Consider the following 25,260-nt stretch of genomic DNA (forward strand, 5'->3'; position numbering starts at 1 on the left):
ATTGGTCATTGTGTACAAAAAATCAAGTCAAGTCAAGTCACCTTTATTTATATAGTGCTTTAAACAAAATACATTGCGTCAAAGCAACTGAACAACATTCATTAGGAAAACTGTGTGTCAATATTGCAAAATGACAGTTACAGGCAGTTCATCATTGAGTTCAGTGATGTCATCTCTGTTCAGTTTAAATAGTGTCTGTGCATTTATTTGCAATCAAGTCAACGATTTCGCTGTAGATGAAGTGACCCCAACTAAGCAAGCCAGAGGCGACAGCCGCAAGGAACCACTGTCAGCTGTCTTTCAGGGATGTACAGGTCCTTTCTAGGTGCTGATTCACCATCTGGTCTGGATACGTACTGGATCCGGGTGACTGCAGTGACCCTGTGATCTGGATACAGACTGGATCTGGTGGCCACGGTGACCTCGGAGTAAGAGAGAAACAGACTAATATTAGCGTAGATGCCATTCTTCTAATGATGTAGCAAGTACATAGGGTGTTATGGGAAGTGTTCCCGGTTCCGGTTTACCTAATTAATGCAGCCTAAAAATCCTTTAACGGATTTGGATATTAGAATATCCAACAATGTTAGGTAGGTTATTCCAGAGTTTAGGCACCAAATAGGGGCCAAATCAACACAGTATGTCTGTGAATGGCTACATTTCTTAACGCTGCAAAAACTTTTGTAAACAGAAATAAGAGCAAAAACACAAATACGCACTGGTGCGTCTTCCAAATGTTTTTATACTGTTATTACAACTGAGGGTATTCATGCCTTTATGGACGATAATAAAACTCATTATCTCGTAAACTTAATTCATTTTAAGATACTGTTTTGTAGCATCCTTGGTTATTTTTGTAAAAATATTTAATAGCCTGTACTGTCACTCACAGCCTCATCTTTCAATAAAATATGACATCTGTAGCCATGAACAGCAACTTCCTTTGTTCATTTGAGCCGACCAGAAATGGCCAAATCAAAATGAGCAGAAGGGTCCTTAAAATACTTAATCCACAACTCTGTGATCATTCTGGAATTTCGATGGCCTTTTCTCAGACCTGCCGTCCAGTAGTTGGACCTTTGTTCTACTGTGTGTTAAAGTTTAGAGGGCTGAATGAGCACCCTGGCCACTCGCCAAGTTAATCAGGGCCTAATTTGGCCACGTTCCAAATAGTGATCCATCTACTTGTGTGAGAAGGGGGTTTTGGGCCAGTCTTGTGATCTCACCAGCCCCTTCCATATTTCTGAGGACATGAACCCTGCTCCACGTACATTCATCATAGATGGTACACCGACAAAACGGCAAGCCACCGCCATACCTTCTAAATTCCCAGCAGTGTTACTTCTGCGTGTAGTCACATTAAACTGTAAGGATGATAATGTTAACCAGTGGGGTAATTTGGGACTGCAAAAGCATCCATCTAAAGCAATGCCAAGTCTAAATGGAGGCCCTTGTGGAGTGCCTCTTTCAGGATGAGTTTTATATTAGCTGGACTAAGTTAATGATCCTTTTATTTGCCTCTCAGATGAGCCCTATGTAATGCAAGACAATGGAGCTGAATTACAGGAATCGAGAACATCCCCAGCGGTGAATGGACTGTTTGTTTTGTAGCATACAGTGGGTCATTAGGGATCCTGACCCCTGCATGTGCATCTCTTAGAGTGGCGGCTGCATACAGTAAACCTGCTTTTTGTTGAAGCGTGTGTATTCTAGTCTCCCTACTGATAACTGGAAGTAGAAAATAATTTTCCTTTGCCCTGTTAATTATTGTATTTCCTGTTAAAGGACAATGTACAGTATAATGTTTGTCAAAGTGTGCGTGCTAATTTATAATCTCAGATTTAATATTTGACTGAAATAGAAAAACAAAGTAAAGCTTATTCTAAATCAGCCTTGTCACTTTGGCACAACAAAATGACAATCCAAACAAACGTCTACAGTAATTCCTTGCCAGTCTTGTCAATGAAAGTAAAATCCACTTTGGGCATTAGTGTGATTTAATGGAAAATGTAACTAAGCACATATCCATGTTTTGGATATTGTCATTCTCTTTATGTGAAATATTTAATATATATGTGTGTATATATATATATATATAATTCAAAATGCACACTCAGAGTACAAACAAGAGTCACAATATCGGACAGCAAGATTTCTAATACCTTAAATGTTTAAAAGAGTTAAGAAATGTCAAATTCACACTCTGTTTCACTGCAAATGCTAAATTCTTTCCGGAGTAGGTGAATGGGGTTGTCATGAAATCGTAGCTGTTTTAGAATATTCATAGAAAATAAATAATAAATAAATATACTGCATGAAATCTACCCATTTCCCCCCCTGTCTAGCTGACAATCAAGAGTAAACATCACGAAATATGCGAGGAGAATTGAAGCAGGCAATATGAGAATAAGAAAACAAACATGTATAGAAAGTCTTCTCATAATTAAGCATGAATGAGAAGTTGCTTTGCAGCTGAAGGCAATAAGCGAACCCCTGAACTTTGGGCGGGTAGGGAGGGGGGCGGCAGGGGCAGCTGCCAAGATGACCTCAGTTGAGCAGCTGCACGCACTGTGCTGGGACGCCCAAGATGTGCCAGGACGGCTTTGATGCACCGCAACCATCTCCGCCATGCTGTTTAGTCAGGGCCCTTGAACTTGGACTTGTTTGTTAATCCCTCTGCTGGCACATCCCACCTTCAGTGTAATTCAAGCCGTGCTAGTGGAGGCCGAGGTGTAGTTTGATAGGTGTTAGCTACGTTGTTTTGTAGTGTTTTGGAAAGCCTAGATGTTCTTTATAGTGTGCGAATACAGATATTAAAATATCGAAAAAGTCTTTGTCATGATTCTAAGAAATTTCAAAACCAAAATGTTTTACTGATTTCTCTGGGCTGGTATTGTATTTAGAATAAAACGTTTTTGTATTCATAGATGTCAGATTGTTACATGATTTGCTTTGGCTTTTAAAAATAATTCCCCTAGTGGAATCATTTTATAGGATGTCATAACATCTGCATTATGCTCTTTATATGGTGTTCCATATAGTAAAATAAAGTGATCTACACAGTAAAGTACATTCTTGTTTCCTTCTGTGGAAGTAATGAACTTTGAATGTTGGGATTTTAAGCAATGTATTCATTTCTCAAGATGTGGTTATAATAATAAGTCCAGACCATTTGAACTTTTTTGTATTTTATATTTGCACGCTTGGATTCAGTGATGAATATTGACACGTTTTTCGTATTATGGCTGCCTTTTTACCCTGCCAATTAATCTGTCTCGTACTGTGTTTAATTTGTATAAATATTTTCAGTTTTCCTTTTCATGTTTTTTTGTTTCATGGCACCAGAGCACGTTTCTACACAGAAGCCAAATTGTGCATTATACCATGAGCTAAAAAAAAAAAAAAAAAAAAAACCTTGCCGATATTTTATTCCTATTTATTTATTTCGCTTGGCTTGCTTTCCACTGTATCCTTTTTTATTTCAACAACAACTCACAAGACAATTTCTGAAACCACTAATTCATCCTCCACTTCCAGATCCTGTTCTGTTAGTTCATGGATCTAAACCAAAAGCACTCAAGTGGCATGTGTAAAAAAAGAATGTTACATTAAGAAAGATCTCAGATCATATCCTGACATGTGTACACATTTCCACTTATATCTAGTGGTTAAATTTGGTAGCAATTTTTCTGATCTTGTTTTCTTTCGTCTGTCAATTGTCTAAGTAAATAAAAAGTTAGGTCCAATTCTCGCTATTAACAAACCATTAACTACTGCTTTTGCCCCAATAAACTCTTAATTTGCTGCTTATTAGTAGTTAGTTAAGTTTAGGTATTGGGATTTGGGTGTCGAATATGCTTGTGTAGAATATGTGCTGTATAAGTTCTAATAAACAAGCAATATGTTAACAATAGGCATGCTAATATCAACTAGTTAACAGTTAGAATTGGTTCCTATACTGAAGTGTTACCAAAGTTATTATTAAATTATTATACTATGCAGTTGTAATGGTTTACAATCATTTTAAAGACGTTTGATTTGAGGTATCGTTTATGTCTGCAGAACGTGTGGTGCAGGACGGGTTACAAACCAAATGTAATCACATAGAGCATTGTGTTGCTATTCCAAATCTAACCGTTATCTTCATCTCAGCCCTTGTATCCTAACATCAGGTCCAGTCATCTGTTATCTGGGCTCTTTTGCGTAGAAGAACAGCATGTGTAGTCTCTTTCTGTCCTGTGTGGCTCTGTGATCAAATGTCCCTGTGAAGACAGGAGACCTGTGCTGATAGGACTCATTAGTGGCTTTGCCCTTCCTCAAACCAGATGGGAAAGTCATTACTGTCCATTTATCATGGGCCGCTCTGGCTTTAAGCTGCTCTCTCTTCTTACAGACTCCAAGCATGTTCCCAGTCCGCTGGGTCTGCTATGTTTCTTTTTACTCCCTGGATGCCTACTCCTACTCATTCACTGCCATCTCCTCTCCTTATTTATTTGCTTTTTTTGTTAACATTTGTATTATTGCACCAGATGCGTCATTGGCAGAGATAATAAGAAGAAAGGTGGCTCTCAGAGCGTCCAGCGGAAGCAAGGAAAAGAAGGATTGAAAGAACAGATTTCATATTTTGTTTCAGTTCTCTGTGCCCGATTGTTGTGTTTGTTGGCCCTCACCTGCATAAACTGACTATCGCAAGAAAAACAAAATGATCAAGATTAGATTTACCGTCTGTTTGAAATGACAGTGCCGACATGATTGTGGAATTGAGACATGTAGGAAGCTGCTGGGAAGTGCTTGGTGATTTATGGTGATTTGTGCAGTTTGCTTGGGCCCTAGAAGCTGCTGTTCAGCCAACATCTGGTAATGATCGTGGTGCAGGAAAACTGGAGCTTGAGATATCTACAGATCTCTACGCAGGGCTTCCCTCTGGACTCCAAGAGGCCCTAGCATTTGTTGTGTGAAACTCTACTGAAACATTGTTTAAGGAACATCACTATTAACACTCATGTCTTTGTTCAGTTTTGTCCGCATTCTGCTCCTAATGTGTTGGTTTTACATTATTCTGATGATGATGGATTTGATTGTTGCTCGTTTTGTCTGTGGGTTCAGGCGTCATTCAATTGAAAGTCTGATCTGGATATCTCAAGACTTCAGACCATAAAGCATTCTGTTGTCTGAACTACCAAAATATAGACAATTCAAATAAAAGACATGATGGCAGTACTGGCATTTATTTTGCATGTGTATTTTATCAGTAGAGGATCATTTTTCATGTCGCTGATGGCATGTTCATGAGGCATCATATATCTGCATCTCGGAGGGGGAAAAAGTTGAAAAAAGTTATCAAATCTGCCCTGCTTAAGTGCCATTCTTTTGCTGGTTTCCAGTGAATTCCAGAAGCTTAAAATTGTCTTTCCAGGAAGAAAAGAACAAATCATTATTCCTGGTATTATATAACATTTATTTGAAATATAAATCTTTTATATATATATATATTATTATTATTTTAATTTTTTTAATTCCCGAAAAAAAGAAATCAGCTTTGCAATCACCGGTTAAATTGAAGCAAGGACTTCAATATTAAAATATTTTTGTAATAAGGTTACTTTTTAAAATAAACTGCTTTTTGAGCTGTGTAGTCAGTGAGCCACCACTTGCACTGGAATCTGTATTCTCCATCCATGAATCATGACGGAAGTGTCAGATTGCACAGCTGTCCTGAGGATAAATTAAAGTAAACAGATCTGATAGCTTCATAAGAGTCCATCTGAAAGAGCTTATTAAATATTGAATGAAATTCAAAGATCCAGAAGGCATGTATCTGGTTTCATCAGTTTTATTGAAAAATCTGTCTCATCGTCAAACACCCGTCTCAAAGAACGTAGCTGTGTTATAGTTCTCAGCAGCAGGTATCTCCCAGATTAGATTTGTGTGACACTTCAGTAATATCTTAAGTCTCAGTTACTCTTCTAAAAAATTTGATTTACCGGTTTGACTGATATATGATTTTTTTTTACGGTACTGCTTCCAAATTTTTGAAAAATAATAGCAAAGAATGAATGTCCATCTTATACCTATGGATGCTATGTGTGAATTATGGCCAAGAAGATTGCTAAACGCTTGAGAAGGAAAAGACAGATGGTTTCAGGAAGTATTTTTCCATTAGTTTTCTTGGTATTTCAAAGTATTTTTCAATAAAGGGTTGTAATTTAGGTCTTAAATCAAACCATAGATCTCCAAAATTATATACAGTACATTACAACAAATAAATCAAAGACAAATGTATTTCAATTTTAAAAAAGATAAAGGATTTGTAAGAGAATGAATTAAATTCTCATTCCATAAAACCTTACTGGATTTGATGGAATCAATATTTTTATATAATTTTTTTGTCAGAGTAAGGCAATATTTTTTAGTTAGTTTGTTTTTATACTTTAACATTCCCTGTCCCATAATTAGTTTGACAGTATACTACTGTAAAGATTCTGGCATTAAAACATTATTTTACTGTATTATTGAAATCAGTTAGCTTATACAGAAGCACACACAATCACTTTAAACTGTTCCAGCTCAGGCTAGTTCTATGGTTGAAATTTTATCAAAAATTAATTTCTCTGTGGATATTTTGAATGGAAGTTTTACTTCCAGAAGTCTGCCATTGCGGTATATAGCTGTTATTTCACGGGGAGCCGGGTGTAATCGAAATGAGGAGTGCTATGAAAAAGATGGATAGCCCCTGCCTCCTTTCATGTGCCTCCTATACCAGGGCTTCTCAAATATTTTTCCCATAATTTTTCTTTCTGCCAAACCCTTAAGGTGTAAAATTGACCCCTGTTAGTACTCCATGAGAAGTTGAAATTTCAATAATTTAACAACACATTCACATATTCATGGTTTTCTGCAGTTTCCTCTCAAACCCTGTTTGGGAAACCCTGTTCTAAACCAAAGAAGAAACTGAGCAGATTTTTATTGTACTCTGCAAGGCCTGAATAGTCATGTGACCAATGGCACCATGACCCATCCAAGTGACATGTATGAGCAAAGTTGAAGCCGCACATTCCCTTATATGTCCCCAACACAGTTTTCTTCAAGATGAAAAACAGGCTTTGTTGTAATGGCAGTCGTGGTTCAAAGGAGAGAGAGAATGAAAAATAGAGGCTTATGAAAACATAGAGGAATTTTCAAATTTCAAGTCTGTGAATTTACAACAAAGATACAAATTGAGTCGAGTCTGGTTTGTTAGAATCTAATACAAAACATCTCTTTCTTTGATCGTGGTTTATAGTATGTGTTTATCATAACCAAAGTTTAGTGGCCTTTCAAACCCTTTTAACACCCCCCCCCCCCCTCAAACATTTTTTGGAGATTATCTTGAATTTGCTCACAAAAGAACTGTGTATAAAACACTGCTACATACTTATCCAAAATAATTGCCATTGCATCATTATTTCTTTCAAAGTGAGATACATTTGTTGTTGAACCTTCAGCTGTCTTTATAGTCACAGCCGAACCACAAGCAAATCCTCCTCCTTCTCATTGTTTGTGAACAATTCCTCCGGAAATAGGGCTCAGGAAATAAAGATGCCATTTTAAACATACGATTATGAAAACATGGCGCCTGTCCCGTTACAGGTGGGGGTGAGCTTGGGTTTCAAAGGCACCGGTGGAGGGAGACACTCAAAGAGCCGGAAAAGGAAAAACACAAACAAAACTTCGAAGCAGTCAGGCCGGTTGAATGCACGAGGCCTGGGATTACGTTTCATTCCCCCCTGTTTATGAAAGTCCTGCAAAGGCAGGCAAGTCTAACGGGGCCTCTATCCAGCCAGCACGGGCGTTCTGCATCGCTTCACCTTCTGTGGAAGACAGACACCAGAAAGAGAAAGAAAGAGGAGGTGCATTCCGATCTGCAGGGTTGAGAATTCATGAGACGCGCCTCAGATAGGTCTGCCAGATATATGAGTCACATAAGAGACATGATGGACTCCAAGGAGTCATAGATTAGGAATCTCAGAAGAAGAGGAACCCTTGGATGAATAAGAAATAATGATTGATGAGTCAAATGAGTTTTGCAACATTTTGACACGTTATAAAAACATGCTGAATATATTGTTCTCAAATCACTTAGTTCTAAATGGTGCTTCTATGATGTTTTAATTCAGTAATAAAAATTGGCATTTTTTTTTATTTTAAAATTAATAATTGATTACGATAAGTATATTAGTTATACTACCTTACAACAGATGTGGCAAATGCTAAATTAATGTTCTTAGAATATTTGGAGAAAACACCCCGAAACGTGCTTTGACATGATGATTATTTGTTAATTGCATGTTACACACCATTAATATATAGTTAATTCTTTGACCCTGCTTATTTTAATGCACTCATTATTTCCCTGTATATGACAGGCAATTTACTATTAGTTTGATCTTTTATGTAAATTATTGTTAATTTGATCTGTTATGCAAACTTAGCATCTGCTTGATACTTTGCCGACATGATATTAATCTTAATTTTTTATTGAATAAATAATGTACATTTATTTCTTATCCAAAGTTAAAATTTTAAAACTGTTAATGTAAAGCCTTTTTTATTATTTTTTTTATTTTTTATTTTATTCAATATGCAAATTGTTTCTCCAGTTACAGTTCTAAAGTATTTTTAAGAAATACAGGTGAATCTTTTCAGAATATCTGTAGCATATGAGACTGAATCCTGATCATACTGTAAAGAATCAGTAAATAATCAGTTTGAATCATTGTCAAAACAAATATTCACATGCCAAGCACTAAATAAATAAGAACGCGTGTAAGTGTAAAAATGAAACATTTGATATTGGGTTGTTTAATGTTTCTTGTGGTGCTGTTTGGAGTAAAGCTTCCTGTTAGAGGGCCTATTAATTTGTAGCGCTTTGTAGATCCCTCATCTCTGTAATGGTCGTCTTTTTGTAACCCCCTGGAGTTATTTGGAAGCACCATTAGGAGCTGAACTGTAATGTGAGGTTTAGGCCCCAGAATACTTCATTTTGCCTTGTTTCATAAGCCGATTACGTGTCATTTTGCTTTAATAGATTCCTCATACACCTCTCTTGCTTCTTGTGCGGTGGAGGGAAAGAAAAAAGCCTGTTCACTACATGCCTCATCGTCTGGATGCTAGTTCCTTTCACAGTGTGAATGGGGTTCGAGCTCTTTGTTGTTTTTCCCGGGCTGTTGTTCCGGTCCACTGCAGACCGTGGACGCATTTAAGTGTCGAAACGGCCACACCAGCACCCCAACACTGCAACCAAAAAGCCTGTTTTTGGCAATTTCAGCATTGAAAGCAACTCCGACTTCATTCCTGCTTTACTGTCCCGAATGCACAATTGCAAACTCTCCATTGTTCCTGTGCAATTGGAAAGATGAGTTGTGAATGGGGTCTCTTGAACATAGAGCTTCTATACGTTGAGCCAAAGCCCAACCATTCTCACGGATCTCAAAACCATCTCATCTTCAACCTAGGACACTTGAAAATGCGGTTCGGCAGACCTGAAAAGGACCGGGCATTTGTCCCTGATTAGCACCAAAGTAAGGGAGGACATTTTTGCTGTGAAAAGAAAGCTTATAGCTCATTATAAGCTAGCTGGATTAAGCTTGTTCCTTCATTGTTCCCAGAGAAGAAACCAAAGGTCTGTCACAGAGGGAGGTGCCTCACTCCTTTTGAGGCCTGTGTCTGCACACCTATCCAGAGTTTCCACTCTTTTAAAGATCCATAATAGCTTTTCTTTCCTCTGTGGTTGGTAGCTAGTGTAGTGGAAGAATCCTCTCTCATTAGACATAGCCTTTATTCGTCTGCCTGTAGGCTTTTGTAAGTCCGGCCACTGAATGCTGTGCCTCGCCTCCGTAGTCGTGCAACCTGTAAGAAATGAAACAAGTAGAGTGAGGTCAGAGAGAAAAGATGCACCAATTAGTTTAGATGTGTTTGAGGAGAGGATACAGGGTCTGTAGACAAGTCCCTTTGAAGTCTTCAGAATCTTTTTTTGTGTTTGTTCCACTCTTCCACTGGAGTGCCCTGCTATTTGGTATTGTTTTGCTCATTGTATGTTTGTCCCTTTAGAAATATGGTAAAGATGCTTTTGCTTTGATCGTGAAGTAGAACTTGAAGACTCTTTGTAGCACCTTGTTAATTTGCTTTGCTATTCCTGTAAAGTAATTGTTTCAACTGTAATAGCTGTGTTTCTGTGAGACAGAAATAATTATCACAATTGCCAAACATTTTCTAGTATAAATATGGTCATTAACTACATACTGCAAGGTACTCCTCTTTGCATTGAACCCATTAATTCCTCTCACCTGGCACAAGGCAAAGATGTTATATTAAATCTGTCATATGTGCTCTTGGGCATAAAGTTTTGCTGCCAGCGTAATTAGAGCCAATCACCTGAGCCATAAATGTCATGTGACTTACTCTGGAGCTGCAGGAAAATAAATTAATGACAATTCTTAAACGTCTGTTGCTGGCACACAGTGCCAAATCCCTCACTAGTAACTATCCTGAATTGACATGGAAAAATATATAAATAAAAAGACCATTTCACACTTTAAAAGCTTTCAAAAAGAAATAATTTTGGTAAACAGGCTTGACGGGAACTTATTTGTAAGAAAGAAAATTGAGAATTTTCTGTTAGCCCTGGTGTTTTGCAAAGAGTTTACACCAGCATAGTTTAGATTATCTTAAGGTATAACACAATGGCTTGGTTTGGATGAATAGCATCTGCAAATGAACTAAAAAATAAATATATTTATATATATATTTACACTTGCCAACTATAAGGATGGCAAGTAAAATTTATCCATACCAAAATTCAATAGATAAATTATATGGTATGGGAGTCTACAGAAAAGGAGCTGTTATAATTAAAGACACAGCTCACCCAAATTAATTATGCCTTTGAATTATTACCATCTGGTCAGTATTATAGGAAACCAAGTATATCATATATATATATATATATATGTATATATATATATATATATATATATATATATATATATATATATATAAATATATATAAACAGATTTATTCCTTAACTTTTGAACAGTTATGTGTTTGTGTGTTACACTTTATTTAAAGGTGTTCTGTTACACTGTAGTTCTACATTTGGTCACACTTTATTTTAGGGTCCAATTCTCACTATTAAATAACCATTAACTATGACTTTTGCCTCAATTAACTCCTTATTTGCTGCTTATTAATAGTTTATAAGGTAGTTGTTAAGTTTAGGGTATTGGGTAGGATTTTGGATGTCATGCATTATATGTACTTTATAAGCACTAAGAAACAGCTAATATGTTAATAATAGACATGCTAATAATCAACTAGTTATTAGTGTGAATTGGACCCTATACTAAAGTATTACCCTACATTTAATTACCAAGTTATACACATACTCATTATATTAGGGTTACTTGCATGTAATTATGCATAATTTATTGTAATTATAATAGTATTTACATGTAACATGTAACAAGGACGCCTTAAAGTGTTACCAGTTCGTGTAATGGTTGTAATATGTAGTATCATTATTGTATGTACAGTGAGACCAAAAACCAATTTTGAGCAAAGTCTGGAAAATGAAGTTTAGTTAGAAAACTAACTAAAAAAGTTATGCTAAGCAGCCAAACCTTGAGCCTTTGGCTTAAATATTTAAATGGCATTAGGTACTTTTACTCTCATTGCAAATGTTGATACATCTTCCAAAATCAGTTTATAAGTCATATTTAAACATTTAAATCAATCAAACCTATCACTGAGGTCAGCAACCTGAAACTGATGCCTGAAGCCTGATTTTGGAGCAAGATGGCGCCTGTGTGTTTGGCATGCCGTCTGCAGCTCTCGTGTTTTCTTCTCTTTCTGTCTGATGTATCGTTTACCTGCTGTACGCGGCTGGTGTACGCCCGTCAAGCCCTCCTAGACATCCGCATCTCCGTTGGGGATTCATTCGCGAACTTTCACACCGTGGACGTGGAATGCCCACTTCACAAACCGTACGAGCCTCCCCGAACTATCTTCCTGCACGATATCTGCCGGTGGCCGCTAATCACCGTGCGGAGAAAGCGAAGGAGGAAACGAGGTAACCGCGGAGGTTACATGACGAAACTGAAAGCTTATTTACAAGCTGACATTTCGTTTGGACGCAGATCTGTAGCATGGCACCCGCGGGACGCGGTTTACCGATGTCTGCGTCCTGTTTTCCCTCTACATCTTGCCTGTTTTACATCTACGAGTCTTGCCACTCAGGTTGATCTCCGCAGTGTTGGCCGACGTGCCCGGCGGAACGGAGTAAATCACGGAAATCTGCGCTCATTGAGAAAAGCGCCGTCATCTCACGTGTCTATTCCTCCACCTAAGTTGGCGCTAATAAACGCCCGCTCCGTGGTGAATAAGACCTTTTTATTAAACGACTTCTACTCATCACACAATTTGGATTTTATGTTCATCACAGAATCATGGATAAAGGTCGGTGATTTAACTCCCTTATCAGAACTGGTTCCAGCAAACTGTACATTTTTTAACTCTCCTCGTCCTAATGGACGCGGGGGTGGGATCTTAACTATTCTAAATAACTCTCTCTCCTCACGATGCCGGCTGGTCCCTGCAACGACCTTCCCCAGCTTTGAAACTCAGCTTCTCCACCTAGATTGGAATGGTCCCATTTGTATAGGGGTGATATACCGCCCTCCACTCTTCACTAAGGATTTTATACTGCAATTCACTGAGTTCATTGGCAACATTGCCACAAACTATGATCGCTTCCTTTTGATGGGCGACTTCAATATTCATGTCTGCTGTCATTCTAACTCCCTGTCGCAGGAGTTTCTTGATTTAATAGATGCTTTTAACCTACTGCAGTGGGTCAAAAACTCTACCCACACTCAGGGCCACACACTTGACCTTGTGTTATCTTATGGGATTGATGTCACCGATATTGTTATCTCTGATTTTCCTCTCTCTGATCACAAGCCTATTTTATTCTCACTGTCTCTTCTGGAGCTCTCTCAACCCACTACTGATCCTGTTATGTCGCGGTTCTATTCTCCTCAGTTCAACACAAACTTCGACTTGTGCTTTACTGAGCTATGCTCTCACTGGCACTTGGACCAACCTTTATCTGATCTGGATGCAGATCAGCATCTTAGCCTTTTAAATTCTGCCTGGCTTAAAGTAGCAAACGTGACTGCTCCTCTTAAGCCTCACAAACCCAAACCAAAATCAGATATGTGGCAAAATTCTGACACTCGTCTCCAAAGACAAATATGTAGAAAGGCCGAACGCAAATGGAAACGGGACAGGCTCAGTGTCTCCTTTCGCATGTTCAAAGACTCACTTATAGCATACCAGAACGCTGTTAAATCAGCTAAAGCCGCATACTTCTCAAACTTAATTGAATCCAATCACTCTAACCCTAAGGTCTTGTTTTCTGTCATTCATTCTGTTTTAAACCCATCTGCTAAATTGTCTGTTGCCTCAGATGCTCTATGTGAAGACTTCCAGAGATTTTTTATTAACAAAATCACTACATTAAGGACCAGTATCTGCCCTAAATTAATTCTCCCCCCTATTATGCCGCGTACCTCCTGTGTTTGGGAGGCTTTTGTTCCCATTAACCTCCAGACACTGAAGGATGTGAGCGCCAAGCTCAAACCTTCATTCTGCCCAAATGATATCATTCACCCGAGATTTTTAAAATTAATCACCAACACGGTGGGTCCAGGTATGGTATCCCTTATTAACAAGTGTCTAAGCACTGGCTCTGTTCCGGCCAATCTTAAAGTGGCTACGGTCACTCCTTTGCTCAAGAAGCCTTCACTGGATCCTTCTGTTTTAAAAAATTACCGGCCTATCTCTGTCCTACCTTTCATTTCCAAGTTATTAGAGAAAATCGTGTTGGATCAGTTCCAACACTTTTTGTCAAATAACTGTATATATGAGGTCTTTCAATCTGGGTTTAGGACCGCCCACAACACTGAGTCCGCTCTCCTGCGAGTGCTAAATGACATTTATCTCTCCACTGACTGTGGAGACACTGTGGTTCTAGTTCTCCTAGATCTGTCGGCGGCTTTTGACACCGTTGACCATCCTACTCTGTTAGCTAGACTGGAGACGTGGGTGGGCATAAAAGGCTCTGTCCTGTCATGGTTCCAGTCTTACCTTACTGACAGAAAGTTTTTAGTAAAGATGGGAAACTTTTCCAGCTCCATGGCACCCCTGAGATGTGGTCTTCCACAGGGCTCTATTTTGGCTTCTCTCTATTTTCTCTTTACATGCTACCGCTGGGCACAATTTTTAGGAAACACTGTGTATCTTTTCATTTTTATGCAGATGACACCCAAATTTACATTCCAATCAAGCGCAATAATCCTGCAGCATTAAACTCTCTTCATCTATGCTTAGAGGAGGTGAAGGCATGGCTAGCTCAAAATTTCCTATCCCTTAATGATGATAAGACCGAGGTCATTGTTTTCAGCCCGAGTGAAAGGTCCCAGTGCACATGCCCAGACTTGGGGAATCTATCTCCCTTTAAATCTACAGGAGTGCGGAACTTAGGTGTTCTTGTTGACCAGCCTTTAAAGTTTGATAAACACATCTCATCTGTAGTCAGTTCTGGTTTCTACCAACTTCGCTTACTTTCTAAAATCAAAGGCTTTCTCACTCCAATAACTCTGGAAATGGCAGTTCATGCTTTCATCACGTGTCGACTGGAATATTGCAACTCACTATATTGCGGTATATCAGATTCTCAAATCTCCCGTCTTCAGTTAGTCCAAAATGCTGCGGCCAGACTCATCCATAATTGTCGCAAATATGATCATATCTCTCCCATCCTCAGATCTTTACATTGGTTACCAGTCCGGCAGAGAATAGATTTCAAAATTCTTCTCTTTGTCTTCAAATCTTTACACAACCTAGCACCGGTTTATCTCTCTGAACTTATTCATCCGTACATTCCGTCCAGAAGTCTCAGATCCCACGACCAGGCGCTGCTGGTAGTCCCTCGTGTCAGACTTAAGCGTAGAGGGGAGCGTGCTTTTGCGGTGGCAGGGCCCCGTCTGTGGAACACCATGCCTCTAGAGATCAGAACGGCTCCCAACCTCTCTGTTTTTAAGTCTCTGGTCAAAACTTATCTATTCTCGTTAGCATATTGATTACTTATCTTAGACTGTTCTTATTATTTTACATTTGCTTCTTGATTTTATAATTAATCTTAGCTTAGTTGTTCTCTATGTCCTTATGTCTGTTTTTGCTGCTTTTATTTTTATATGCTTGTTCTGTAAAGCACTTTGGTCTGTCTAGCGGCTGTTTAAATGTGCTATATAAATAAATGAACTTGAACTTGAACTTGAAGTATGTTTGATGGATGACCGTAATTAGTTTGGATGAAAAGTAGATTTTCACAGTTTTTTGTTTTGAGTCCATAACCAACACACCAACAATTTATTCAAAGGATTCCTTAAATGTGTTAACAAAAAGAGACTTGTGTAGTTAAATTTACCATTCGTGGAATGAAGCCAGTGTCGCCAATATTTCCCCCCTTTTTCTTAAGGTGTGCTTTGATGTGGTCTTAAACCCTTCACTGTATTATGTTCACTCTAAATGTGATGTGCTCTGGAACTCACAGTACAAGTCTGCAAAAAGCTCAAGAAAAAGAGAGAAGAGGGGTTGAAAAAAGGCTCTGGAGGGAGAAACTCAACAGTTTTGGCACCATATCTTTATCTGTCAACTCCTCCTGACAGCCTCAAAGGTGAGGAGGTGTTGCTGCAGTCTCACACTGAAAGTATGTGTTGACTGACAACATCAAGCAATACTATTTCTGGCATTTTGAAACAACATTTTAAAGTTTGCACATTTACTTCAATTTATTTATTGGAGGCATAAATGGATTCACACAATTGATCTTGCTTTCCAAGAGGCTGCAAACACAAGTGCTTTATGAATTAGATGAAATGAAATAAGAGGATGGAGTGATTTACCCAATGCAATTCCAAAACGTTTTTGTACCTTGGTCCTGTCTAGCATAGTATTATTACTAAGAGCAGATTTATCTTTTTTTTTTCTGGAAACAGATAAAACAGTCTTGTGCTTTTAATTTTTTCATTGATTTATCAGTGAAATGCAGCTTGTTTCCAAGCATCTTCTGGAGTGTGCGCAGTTTCCTGTTTACTTGATTTTAATTTAGCCGGCGAGTAACTGACGCTCCCACGCCTTGCTCCTTTAAGGGCCTTTTTTTTCGGAAATAATTTGGGCAGAACCGAGGCCAGTTCAAAGTGCAGGGGAGGAGGTGTCAGTTTCAAAGAGAGCACCGCACGATCAATATGTGAGATATGTTAATTCGGTAAAGCTCCGTCCTGTCCTTGATGTTTGCTAGAGTTACAGGCAGGCAGCTGGGACGCCAATGGTGGACAGTGGAAGCAGGATCCTGTGCCAACCCCCTGCAAACGTACCACGAATCTTCTTCAGCGCCATCCATACAAACTTGTTTTCGTCTTGACAGCTCAGCATGGAGAGAAGCATTCTCTGTGGAGAATGGATGCCAGCTTGCCCCTGTCATTTCAAAGGGATGTTTTATAGATGTGTTTTAGAGTTACACGGCCATCTTCTAAAGTTTCTCAAGTACTTTTGTTCCCCCGCTAAATTAGTGTACAAACACCAGAGCTTTAGACTCAAGATGGGACGTCTTTCTCTTTCACAGCATGCCACAGTGGAGGCTTTCTTGTTGCTAAAAGCTTTTTCTGTAAGAAGTAGCACAATGAATGCTTCTTTGAATGGGCCGTGCTCTGGGCGTAGGGTTGTCTTAGCTAGTCCTCCTACAGCTCATGCCGTGACGATCCCACATAGTTTGAGATCAGCAGTCCATCCATGCCGATAGAAAGCTGGAAATTTTTTCAGCTTTCATATTTCGTGACATATAAATGAAGTGTGAACATGATATAAAGCAGACGCTGAATGCAGACATGAGGGGAATGTGCTGTCCAACTGGTGCGGCGTGCAAAGGCTGGCAAAGAGTAAATCAGTTACTACAGATATACCAAAGCACAGACCACTATCAACATTTAATGTTTTTTTTCCCCCAAAATTTTAAATAACATTTAAAAGTTAATTTAGAAGCAAGAAGAAGAGATTTACATCTGGAATAATATGCAACAATGCATTGCACTAGACTTAAGATTCTATTTAAAAAATGGTTGAACCAGAGTGATTTTTATTTTCATCATCTGCGTCTTGACTTACTTTTTAAAATGACTTCCAAACGTTTAGACATTTTTACACAAACCTTGATTAAAATAACACATTTTTAGAGATTTGTTTTGGTTATTAGTCCATTTTAAGTTCTAAATCTTCACAATTAATTTTTAAGCGGTGATGGGAATTGGCGCTAGCACCTTTTTGAACTCTGTGTGCTCTCCCACCCCACAACACCGACTGTAAGGCAGGTTTCTCTTTTATTCTATCACAGGTGGCCGCAATTACCACTGAGCTCACCAATCGTATGCCATCAAAAACCTCTGTTGTTACAAGACGCTCTAGAGCTCTGCACACATTTAGAGTTTGAACAAAGATGTACATCTTGACACACAGAAACGGAGGCTTCAGTTTGCTCTTGACATTGTGAGGCAATCATGGGAATGGGGCTTTATTTGGGGTCCGGGCCCTTTAATGTGGAAAGTGTGGAAGATTTGTTAGTTCAGACCCAAACATTCTTTTGTGAACCACATTTGAACTGTTGATGTTTCTTTCATAATGTTCTACTTCAGTGTTTGTACAACCCTGATGCTTTAAATGCATAGAATCATATATAATGCTGAAGTACACTGGACAATGTATGAGCTACTCATGACAGTTCCACAGTTTTCCTTTAAACGTGTAATTACTGCAGTAATTAAGCCTCAATTATATACTTGTTATTTTAGGAAATTTGTACTTGGCTAGAGTATTTGAAACAGGAGAGGTAAGTTAAATTTTCAAGAAAAAAACGTTAGTTTGAAGTAGAAAATGTCGATTTCAAAGGCAGTTCAATTTTTTTTCCTCAATCTATCTATCTCTCTCTCTCTCTCTCTCTCTCTCTCTCTCTCTCTCTCTCTCTCTCACATACACACACACACAAAAAAAATCCAAATGTAATTTTAAGGTTTATGTGCAATTTTGTAACACCACTGTTTCCACAGCAAAGGAAGGTTTTATGAACAGAGATTGTTTTGATATTGTTATTTCTATAAATGTACTACCACATATTGCCCAGGTAGGACACTAGCCAGGTCTTCCTTGACTTTTTCCTTTTGTAATGTGAATTCAGCTGGTATTCATAAAAGCCCTGAGGGTCGACACAATCTTTCTGCTCTGCTCCGGTAATCCTTAAAAGAGAAACGGAAACACTTAATGCAGGGTCAGTCCTCAGCTCCAGGAAAGAAGGCCTCTCTAAATCTGCCTGGGTCTCCACAGCTGAAGAACGGATTCAGGAGTGGGATTGTTAGGGATTGTGCCAAAGCAGGAATGACTGTAGGTGATCACCAATATTAAATTTTTTCTGTATTTTTGATCAAATAAATGCAGGCTTGATGAGCAGAAGAAACTTCTTTCAAAAACATTAAAAATAATAATGTTTCCAAACTTTTGGTCTGTGCTGTATATATATATATATATATATATTAGCATTGTCAAACGATTAATCGCATCCAAAATAAAAGTTATTGTTTACACAATATATGTGTGTATACTGTACATATTTATTATGTATATATAAATACAAATAAATGCATGTATATATTTAAGAAAAATATGTTATGTTTATAATATATTAAATATATTTATATGTAATATAAAATATAAGAATATTAATGTATATACATGTAAATATTTTCAAAATATATACTGTGTGTATTTATATATACCTAATAAATATACAACATACACGTACATGTATTATGTAATTTACATGATTAATCGTGATTTAAGTGTTTGACAGCAGTGAGTGTAGACTGATGTGGAAAAATAGTCATTTAAAACAGTGTAACATAAGGCTGCAACATAACAATGAGAAAAAAATGAAGGGGTTTAAATACTTTCGCAAGACACTATATATATATATATATATATATATATATATATATATATATATAGGATGTTCACAACTAATTTTACAGCACTTACATATTTCCAAGTAGAGCAGGATTGCAAAGACATTCAAAATAAACCATTGTTTTGTGTATTAAGAGAATAAATAGATAAAAAAAAAAATTCATGTTGACTTTACGTATTGTTGTGTAAATGCTTCGACCATCATACAGCTATCTACGTTCATGGTGACAGAATTCAAAAGGTTGACTCATATAAAAATAGTGACATTTGGGCCAGGTCACAGTTGTTCGTATTGTGAAACATCCACAAGCATAGTTCTTCTATTTCCCAAGTATGCAGTGGCCAAAAGATACATTGGTGCGATCAAACATAAATATGCTCGGCAGGCAGTTAATCTGTCAACTTCTTAGTGTTATTCATTCTCGGGTTAGTCTGTAGTCAGTAATGTAGTAACGTCTCTGCTGTGACCACGGCCCATAAATTTTCACAGTTTAGAGCTGGCTGTTAATATAGAGCTGTGTAGCAGCAGAGTTGGTAATGGTTTCCATAAGCCAGTGCTGGAATTCAGTAAATCAAAGCCAAGGTAACAGCTATCAGCTAGAGCCCCATATTGTCTCTCCTGTTAAGGTTTAACTCACAAGGATTGTCTCCAAACCATCTCCAGTTTCATGGCTGACTTTATCATAGATGTAAAGGATGACAGTATAATTAGCATGTTGTGTTCAGAAACACTGTTTAGCTTTGAGCGAAGGTGGTTGCCTTGCTTCCAGAACAGCATGAGGTAATTGTTCAACTTCATCGATGTAACCATTTTGACAGCACTGGAGGTCATAAGCAGAACATTCAAGTGCAATAAATCTTGGACACCAGAGGGTTTTTGCTGCCCCTGACGGACGTGGCACAGCCAAGTTGGACGTTTCATTCTTAGCGAGGGACCAGTGGCCTTAGCCAAAATCTACAGAAAATCCCAGCCTTGCCAGGGAGCAATAGAGGGTACCTGGTCCGCAACCTCACCAATGAACATTACAAGAAGAAGACCGCAAACCTGGTGAAAACCCAGTGGAACAGAAACTCTGTGCTCAGATTTCCTATGGAATAAAAGCATGTTTTCTACTGCAGTCTCCACTGCAGACATGAAAGAAAACATACTGAAGGGTTATGCAAACATCTCAGTCATATTGAGCTTGTTCGAAATTATGAACATACCTAGATGTGTGAAATGCAGCACGCTGTGGTGTCACTTCATCTTAATGAAAGGGAAACAGGAGTTTGTTTGTTTTAGAAACCTGACAACCCTCATCCTTCCAAGATTTGTTGACTTTCCATGAATCATACTCAGTTTTTCCTCACACACCTTTATAGTCAGTTTGAAGTCTTGAAGTAGGTGTGCATGTTTTATGAGCTCACAGAGTGCTATATATGTTAAGAAAGTTCTGGAGGGGTTTTTTTTTGCCTGAAAGCTACATTTATAAATGATGTTAAAATGAAAAACCTAGGTGTAATTCTAAAACCGCTGTTAAGGTGCCAATGAAAATGCACACTTGATGGTTGCAATGAGCGTGAGCCTGACACGAACAAAAGAGCTATGTGTAGAGTGACCATACTTGAGGGGCTCAATGAAGGGTATGAGCCATAGTAATTAAGCTGTTAGCCCAGCAATGAGCTGTTTTCCTTTGCCCGAGCTGGAACCTCTCCTGCAGGAGTGTTAAACTGTGTACATTCTCAGATCAAACCTCCCCGCCGACAGCTTCAAAGGGCTGACAGGCCTGAAAATGCCAGTCATGTGGTGAACGGATGAGCAGGGGCTGTAACTAGAGCAGAAGGGCCACAGATTTCCAGCCATGGTTTTCACTCTTCACCACACGTGACTTCAGATGTTTGCCTTAACAAATATTAACGAGATGTTCATTAACATATCTTCTCAGATTAGAAGGTTTGGTATTTCACAATAAATGCTGGGTTGTGAGTGAAGATCTTTGTAAATTCCATCAAATGCACAAATGAAACATAAACCAAGAATCATTTTGGCTTTTCTGAATTTTCAAAGATCATCCTCTTTTGTTCCTCAGTTATGATGTAACATCTTCTGCTTTTGTACCTGTTCATTTAAAAGGCTTTTATTTCCTGTTAGTTAATGTATGTAAACTGTGTGTGAGTCACTTTTAGCCCTAAAACATACTTTTTGAATTTAATCATGAATTCTGCAAGGTGATGTATCTTGAAATGTCAGCAATTTGGAAATAATCTTTTTGGCTTGTATCAACAAGCTAGTAAACTTGAATAAGAACACATCTGGATTACTCTCAATTCCTAAAATGCAGTGTTGGTATTTAAAAGCTCTCGGCTACAGTATCATGTCTTGCTTACTAGTCAGCTGACCAAGAGACAGTTTTTCATTTTGGTTTAGGTGGTGAAGGATTGCAGTGATTTGGCCGAAGAATTATAGTAATGCTATTGAACACAAATATGTGTGGCAATCTCAGAGCTGATTCTCATATTTATCAGAGGAACATGCGGTTGTTTTGATATGTAAATACTCCATTCTCCCTATCGTTCTGTCTCTAGATGACTCCAGTGCTGGGAGGGTAGGTGCCAGACCAGCTGGTGAAACCGAGTACTCGACTGACCTGACGGGAAAACTGGGTAAGGTGCTACAGTCCTCTGATCCCCTTTGATCTCCTTCATTCCTGGTATTTATAATTGCTGCCCAGAAAGTCACTGAAAATATGCGCTGCAGCTGCCAAGATGTTTCATAAGCTGATTTTCATGAAATGCAACTATTAGTTTTACATTGTATTAGAATTTAAAAAGCATGAAAAAATAGAACTGTAGAACTTAAATGTAGCATAGCGGTGCTGCAATTTTGTTGTAGTATAGTAGCGATGACATTTGTTGTAGTGTAGTAGTTTTAAAATTTGTTGCAGCATAGCAGTACTGCTTTTTTGTTTGTAATATAGTAGCGATGACATCAATTGAAGCATAGCAGTGCTGCTGTTCTGTTGTAGTATAGTAACAATTACATTTTGTAAAGTAGTGATGAGATCAGTTGTAGCACAGCATCGCTGCTGTTTTGTTGTAATATATTAGTATGTTACAGTACTCAAAGCACCACGGTCTTTCAAAATATGACAGCATGGTGTTTGCTGGATGAGTGTTGGTGCTCTACATTTTATGTGTGGCCTGATGGAAAAACATGTGGCCAGTGGAAACTGAGCCTGTCACAAAGGGTTTGGACAACACGTACAGTTGGTCACCCCTTTATTTTCCCATCAATCCCCCGTCTCCAAGCCGGCACACATTTGGCAGAATCTTCCCAGATACTGACAGGTAGCCCTGTGGTCTGGGATTGGAAGGTCCCCACAATATTTCCTGTTGCTCATTACTCCCTGGAGTCACACACTCCTACCTCTGGAGTCCAGTGTTTGCTTTGGTAATTACGTTTGACAAGCCAAAGAGCAGGCTATTTATGCGAAGTGTGAGGGGGGAAGCATTCCATTCGCCTCTGACAGCTGACATCTGATTTGATATCGGAGCAGCGCTAAACTCAGCGGTGTTCAAAGAGGGCCTGACCTGCTTGTTTTTGTACTGTGTTGCATAGCAGTTATGATGGCTGCTAGTGGGAGTTGCTTAGTTCACTATTATATTTGCTTTTGGGGTGTTTGTTCAGAGTCTGCTGTGAGCTGTAACAGTCAGCAGGGAACTATAGAATGAAACTGCAGAGGAGCTGCTGTTTGCTTTGTCTGATTGCATTCATGGTGTTTTGCTTTGCTCAGTAAATTTGCCCACACAAGAACTTCATGTCCGCTCTTTTATGCTTTATTTTCTTTGTAATGTTAGTGGTGTTGTGTAAATTCTTATGATGAATCAGTCTTCCATCTTTCTGCTTTTATTTATTTAAGCAGTAGGCATGATCATTTTATTTTTAATTTAGTTTCGGACTTAAAAATTAAAACTAAATTGGACAAATGTCTTAGAACTGTTATTCCACTAATAAACTAATATAAATTAATGTTTTACACAAAAATCTAAATAAAATGTAAATGGAGAAAATTTGAGAACATTTTTATAGAACATTCAAGTATGTAATTCTCATTGCCCCAAATTCTCATAATTGTGATGTCAAGTCAAGTCACCTTCATAAAGGTGCCATAGAATTCATTGATACAATATTTAATTGTTTTCTGATATCCCCATAGTATGTATGCAAAGTTTTATTTCAAAATACCCCACAGATAATTTTTATAGCTTCTTGAAATTGACACATTTAGGGTATTATCCAAGGGTTGCTTTTCATGTCTGTGGGAGGGTATTGTTGCCATAACCTGGCAACCCTGCTTCCTTTTCAGAAAAGTGTGGAGCTTCAAGAGCATATACCGGTGTCACTGTGACTGTGTTACTGATCTCACAGTTTACTTCCAGAAGCAATTTTTAACTACCAAATTCCTATTCACTATCATTCTGGTAGCACGTGAAGGCAGCATTAGATAAAACAGTCAGAGACAACGGTAGCTTTAGCAACACTAGCCTTACAGAGAGCCAAACTTCTCTTTTGGAAAACAAAATATGATGCGTGAGGCATACTTTGTCTGTAGTCTGGATGTTTGCACATGAAGGTTTGGTATCGATCCCTCTTTCAGAAGCAATCTTTGCACAATTCCAGCGCCTATCTGACCCTCGTTTGTGAGGCAGTCCGGTGTAAAATGTTAGCACAAAGTATAGGACTTTTCAGTTTTTTTCCGGGACATTTCCTTTGAGAATGAAAGATAACCATTATGTTCTCAGCAGTCTATGGGGACTCCTATGTTCTTTGGTGCATCCCAACACACAACACTTTTAATGGCTCTATGGCGCTGACATTGTATCTCCAGCAGCTACAGCAAGATAACAGTAATGGCAGACCGTAGCTTCTCACTCAGGGCTGTGTATATGCTAATACGGTAGAGAGCGTCATAAATGGCCAGGACTTTCACCGACTATGTCTTCATAGTCTGGAACTGCTTGTGTAGAGAGACTATTTATGATTTTTGGAATTATAAAACAATGAGTGAGTGAGTTTTTACCATTATAGGCTGGTTGTTTTCACACACTGTGGCCACACAACAGTTCAAACACCTCATAAAAGGGATTTTTGCGTTCTATGGCACCATTAAAGTAGGCTTTAAACCTGAGAATACTGTACAGGTTTTAAGTTATGGTATTTCAAAAAACAAGTGCTGTCTAACCTTTTGTCTTTCTTTGTAGTGCGACCCCGCTTCACACAGCCAGCCAAAATGAGAAAGCGTGTGATCGCCCGGCCAGTGGGGAGCTCAGTAAGGCTCAAATGCACCGCTAGCGGCAACCCCAGACCTGACATCGTCTGGCTGAAAGACAGCAGGCCTCTGACGCCCGAGGAGGTGGGCGAAGGCCGAAAGAAGAAGTGGACTCTCAGTCTGAAGAATCTTACACCTGAACACAGCGGCAAGTACACGTGTCATGTGTCCAACCGTGCTGGGGAGATCAACGCCACCTATAAAGTGGAAGTCATCCGTGAGTCATCCCCCTCATCTCTTTGATGGTATCCTGGAATGTGATGGAGCTTTTAATGATTCACTTATATAGTGTATACTGAAAGAATGAACAGGCAGCAACAGTTTAACAACAGTTTAACATTATTTCTCTCGTTGTTGAATGCTCTTCAAGGGGGATTAACAGCTGTCTGGCATGCTGTCAGAGTTTAGGACACAATCATTCCTAACAAATAATGTTAGCATTCTTTATTAGCAGCACTAACACACTGCAGCACCAGCCAAACTGTCTCAATCAGTAAATGGCTTATTATATATGCATGATAAGGTATTGTTCATTTAATTCTATATTGTTCTTACAATTTTGATTACACATATATATATATGTGTGTGTGTGTGTGTGTGTGTGTGTGTGTGTGTGTGTGTGTGTGTGTGTAGCCTTCACTTTTCACACATTTTTTTTTTCGTGAAAAGTGGGGACATCCCATAGGCGTAATGGTTTTTATACTGTACAAACTGTATATTCTATTGCCCTACACCAACCCTACACCTAACCCTAACTCTCACAGGAAACTTTGTGCATTTTTACTTTCTCAAATTCTGTATGATTTATAAGCGTTTTGAAAAATGGGGACATGGGTTATGTCC

At 38.5% G+C, this 25,260-nt stretch overlaps 1 protein-coding gene across 1 annotated transcript in view; it reads left to right on the forward strand.

The window, feature by feature from the left end:
* fgfrl1a (fibroblast growth factor receptor like 1a) overlaps positions 1-25,260 on the forward strand; it is a 54,183-nt gene that overhangs the window by 24,846 nt on the left and 4,077 nt on the right. The window contains exons 4-5 of the mRNA XM_059516455.1: positions 21,674-21,751; positions 24,350-24,634. Of these exons, the coding sequence (XP_059372438.1) occupies positions 21,674-21,751; positions 24,350-24,634 (363 nt within the window). The remainder of the gene's footprint in view (positions 1-21,673; positions 21,752-24,349; positions 24,635-25,260) is intronic.

The sequence above is a fragment of the Carassius carassius genome, chromosome 29, assembly GCF_963082965.1.
Source record: "Carassius carassius chromosome 29, fCarCar2.1, whole genome shotgun sequence".
Classification (NCBI taxonomy): domain Eukaryota; kingdom Metazoa; phylum Chordata; class Actinopteri; order Cypriniformes; family Cyprinidae; genus Carassius; species Carassius carassius.